Source organism: Dryas octopetala, chromosome 5, assembly GCF_963921425.1.
Source record: "Dryas octopetala chromosome 5, drDryOcto1.1, whole genome shotgun sequence".
Taxonomy (NCBI): Eukaryota; Viridiplantae; Streptophyta; class Magnoliopsida; order Rosales; family Rosaceae; genus Dryas; species Dryas octopetala.
The window spans coordinates 829,063-833,220 of record NC_141370.1 but is presented as its reverse complement, the minus strand read 5'-3'; the positions used below and the strand labels follow the sequence as shown (position 1 = coordinate 833,220).

At 36.0% G+C, this 4,158-nt stretch overlaps 1 protein-coding gene across 1 annotated transcript; it reads right to left on the bottom strand.

Annotated features, from left to right (window-relative positions):
* Positions 1-450: 450 nt before the first annotated feature.
* On the bottom strand, positions 451-1,323 carry LOC147283307 (STOREKEEPER protein-like). Its single transcript, XM_086243919.1, has one exon. The coding sequence runs from the start codon at positions 1,321-1,323 to the stop codon at positions 451-453; it is 873 nt and encodes a 290-aa protein (XP_086100045.1).
* Positions 1,324-4,158: the final 2,835 nt, after the last annotated feature.

Sequence of the window (4,158 nt, the reverse complement as noted above, 5' to 3'; positions counted from 1 at the left end):
AAAAAATACATAGAGGAGGTAAAGAAATAATTTAAAATCCAATACAACTAAAATAGCAGTTCATAAATGAATCTAGAAAGCATAAAAATTTCTAACAATCAACCATCCAATCCACTGAATTCTAGATTGACTACGTACACATATATCCCTAATTTTATTTTTTAATTGTAGCAATAGAAAACTTCTCATATATGGCTGAAATGTGGCAACGTATCGGTTCTCCCAGTTAGGAAATAATTAAAATCGCGAGAATATAGTGAACATATCAAAAGGATATAATTTAGCCATAAAAACTAAAATAAGAATTTATTATTAAAGAAAACGAGGACAATTAAACAATACAAAGAACATGCACCTAAAGAAAAATACTCAAAAACCAATCAAACTAAAATAACAATTCATAAATTAACTTGGAAGACATAACGGGAGCATGCAATTGCATAGGAAACTCTAATAATCAAGGGATTTGTAAACATCGAGTGCCACTTGGTGCACTTCTGCTTCAAACTTGGCTCGCATTAACCGAAACCTAGATTCAGCGACTCTCACTTTCCTCCATTTTTTCTCCAAGCTCACCCTTTCATCTTCATCTATCCATTGCCAGTCCAAGCCATTACTAATAAGAAATCTATCAAAAGCTTCCAAAACAACATTACTTGAATCATCAGAATCATCAGAATCATCGTTGGATTTCTGCTTGCCACCTTCACTAGTAGTAATAGTATTCTTCGTAGTTTGATTAGTACCCCAAACTTTCTTTGATAACACAAACAGTTCCTGTTCATGGGACTTGGAAAAAACCGGTTCCTCCCCATTTTGGCCTCGACTGGCTTCATTTGTAAAATATTTCTTCTTCAATCGAGAGAGTTTATCACAGATTTGGGTTTTTGACACATCAGCTTGGATAAACTTTTTTATATAAATAGAGAACTTTTGGAGATCATATGTCTCGTTCTTCTTCAAAAATTCATTCATACCTTTTAAAATGAGAATCTCATCATTTTCACTCCAAACTCTCGCAGTAGATGGCGGCTTCTTCTCCACAGGATTGGGTTTTGTTTCTTTTGCTTTCTTGGAGACATGACCCGTTTCGGTCTCTTTCTCATCAGGGGCTCGCTTTGCAGCAGAGGTTGAAAGGTTTGGTTTTGCCTTGCCTTTGGTCTTCTTGGACTTCATCTTGGCAGAATCAGCCTCCAAGTCGGACTTGGATTCACATTTGTATTCGGTATCCGACCCAGACTTGGCAGAGGATTCGTTAGTTTCGAATGAATCTGGTGCGTATTCATCATCAGCAATTGATGGGGATGACTGCTTAGGTGCCATGGAGGAGTACGTAATCAAACGACTGGGAGAAAAAAGGAAAAATATGTATAGAATGTTTGTACTTCTATACTTCGATCATGACACAACAACGTTTATATAGAAAATTATATGGAACAATGGCGCAAAAGTATAGAATATTATATATATGGAGGGAAAATATTTGCGGGAATTGCTAAATCATATGGAGGGAATAAATTAAGGAGCCAAAAAATTATGGAAGCTTAAAAAGAGTAATCAACTTTAATTGACGAGATTTACGTGTCAACTCAATCAAAGGATATCTACATATAATTGATGAGATTTGCTTAAGTAAAGTATATCTGTGATGAAGCTTGTAAAGTCTTTTTGCCTATGAAAAATAAATCAACAGCGATACACCTAGAGCTACGTACGTACGAAGTCTACAGAACTCTAAAGTCGATCAGTCACTTTATAATTCTTACTACAATAGGATTCTTATGGTCTCTAAATTGACTTCATCTACATTTACAATTATTAAGTGACTGACTTGTATCCCAAGACATCCCTAATTTTATATTTACTTATATCAATCAAAGATTCAAAATCTTCTTGTATCTTCAGTCGGAAAAGAAAATCAAGAGAATAATAGAGTACGTATCAACACATTTATATCGAAAAGATTTCTGCCCATGATTGAGGACAAGACGTACAATAAGGCCGGAAAGGTGTAAATTTATTTATTATTATATTTTTTTTCTATGGTCATTTTGATAAGAATGTTTTCTTGACAATGTTGTTTTCTTTCTCATAATTAAGTCATAAATTAAAGAGTCAATTCATCCTTGTTCTTTTTTGTTAAAGAATTAAAAAAGAAAAAGAAAAAAGATAGATTCAAAGGAGAAGAAAATAAATTAAGAATGGATGCGAGCGTAGGGTTGTCTTTGTTTTTAGATTTAGGAGAAAGTAAGTCAAGTTTTAATCTAGAGAAAGTAGTATGCAACCATGGCTTCTTCATGATGGGTCCAAACCGTTGGATTCCATCTTTGAAGACCCTTGAACGTCCATTGAGACTTGTGGGACAATGAAATATTCTAGCATAGGACCATAGTTTATTCTAGCATGAGACCTATGCATTCTCATGAAAAAATCATGGGTCCTATCAATTCTCATGGAAAAAGGAAGAGACCTATCCATTCTTATGGAAAAATGAGGGGACTTATCCATTATCATGGGTCCATTGGTAAATGCATGGAAATACAGGACCCATGGTGTTAGAAGAATATGACCTATGTTTTGAGAGACCTATAACACTACTACAAAATCACTTATTCCTGGCGGAACTAAATCGCCAGGAATAAGAATTTGCTGGCGGACAAATAGCTAAATCCGCCAGAATTATACAACAGTGGCGGATAGGGTCTCCGCTAGGATTAAAACCGCAGGCAAAACACTTTTCCTGGCGGACAGATGTCCAAATCCGCCAGAAATACCATTTCACGCTGACAAGGCATTCAATTTTTCCTGGCGGATATATCCGCCGGCATTGAGTAATTCGTGGCGGATATATCCGCCGGCATTAATTAATTCGTGGCGGATATATCCGCCGGCATTGATAATAAAATATATTAGAAAAATTCTTTCCTGGCGGATACAACCGCCAGGAATATTGAATATAAATAAAAAAAATAAATAAAATTATATTTGAAATAATTAATATAAAATTAATTAATTAATATAAAACATTTCAAATAATAGTTATATACTAATAAAGATAAAATCCTTCAACTAACAATACATGTCAAATAATATTGTTTCATCAATAGAGATAAGATAAAGTAGGCAAACAAAAATAATCTACTCAAGTCCAGCAGCAGAACCTGAACCAGAAGCTGAATGTGACCCTGATCCTCCCTGCGGACCAAACTGTCTCATAAATTCATCATCACCTAAATTGCCGGAAAGCAATCCGGAAAATCCAACACCCGTAGAATGATGTGACCCACCAGGAGATGGCTGATAAGGTATCTCTGGCCGATACATAGGCATCTGCAAAGGTGACTGCGCCATAAACGGCATCTGGTACATAGGATGCATCGGGAACATTCCATAGGGAGAATGTGGAGGCTGACTCTGGCTAGAAGGCTGTTGTTGATGCGAGCTCTGCTGTTAGTTTCTAGGATTTGTTATATTGGCTATTTTCCTTGTCAAAACCATTGTATTTATTTTTATTTAATCACTCACAAGCTCTAGGCTAGATTAAGGACAAGATCAGTTGTATTGAAGAAGTCAAGAATGAACAAAGACTCAAGGTATACTGCACTTCATTCATTTCATGAAAATAACAGTTTTTTGTCTATTTGACTAGTCATTCACTGAACATAAAGAACAATGTTTTTCACGTACAGTGGTTGATACTTAAGTCACAGTCACTACAGTGGGGCCATTTCAGGTTTTATTTTTAAAGCCCATTTCATTGAAAGCCCATGTTCTGTTTTTTACTAAACATGCATGTGCATTGCACATGGCTTGGTTCCCCTACTGTATCAATCAGATCTGATTGCTTCTTTGCCATTCACGCCACACACCTACACACATCAGCACTATTCATCATCTTCCCCATTTCTGATTTTTGCAAAATAAAGCAAAATTCCTTTTTACAGCTCCTCATTCCTATCCTTAGTAATACTAGGATACCCCTCTAGGACAAAGAGAATATGCCCCTCATTCGTCTCTTGTGGACAGCCATTGATTGGCTTCCACGTGGCTCGGGCAAACATGAAAGTTGTGTGTGTGTGTACGGGTATATTATGTATTCCGTTCAGATCATTTCGTGGGTGTTAATGAGCATTTTGAGTGTGTATTTTTCGGGTTTTA

What these genes read in the sequence shown, in the direction of transcription:
- LOC147283307 (XM_086243919.1), bottom strand. Translation starts at nt 1,323, where the DNA reads ATGGCACCTAAGCAGTCATCCCCATCAATTGCTGATGATGAATACGCA.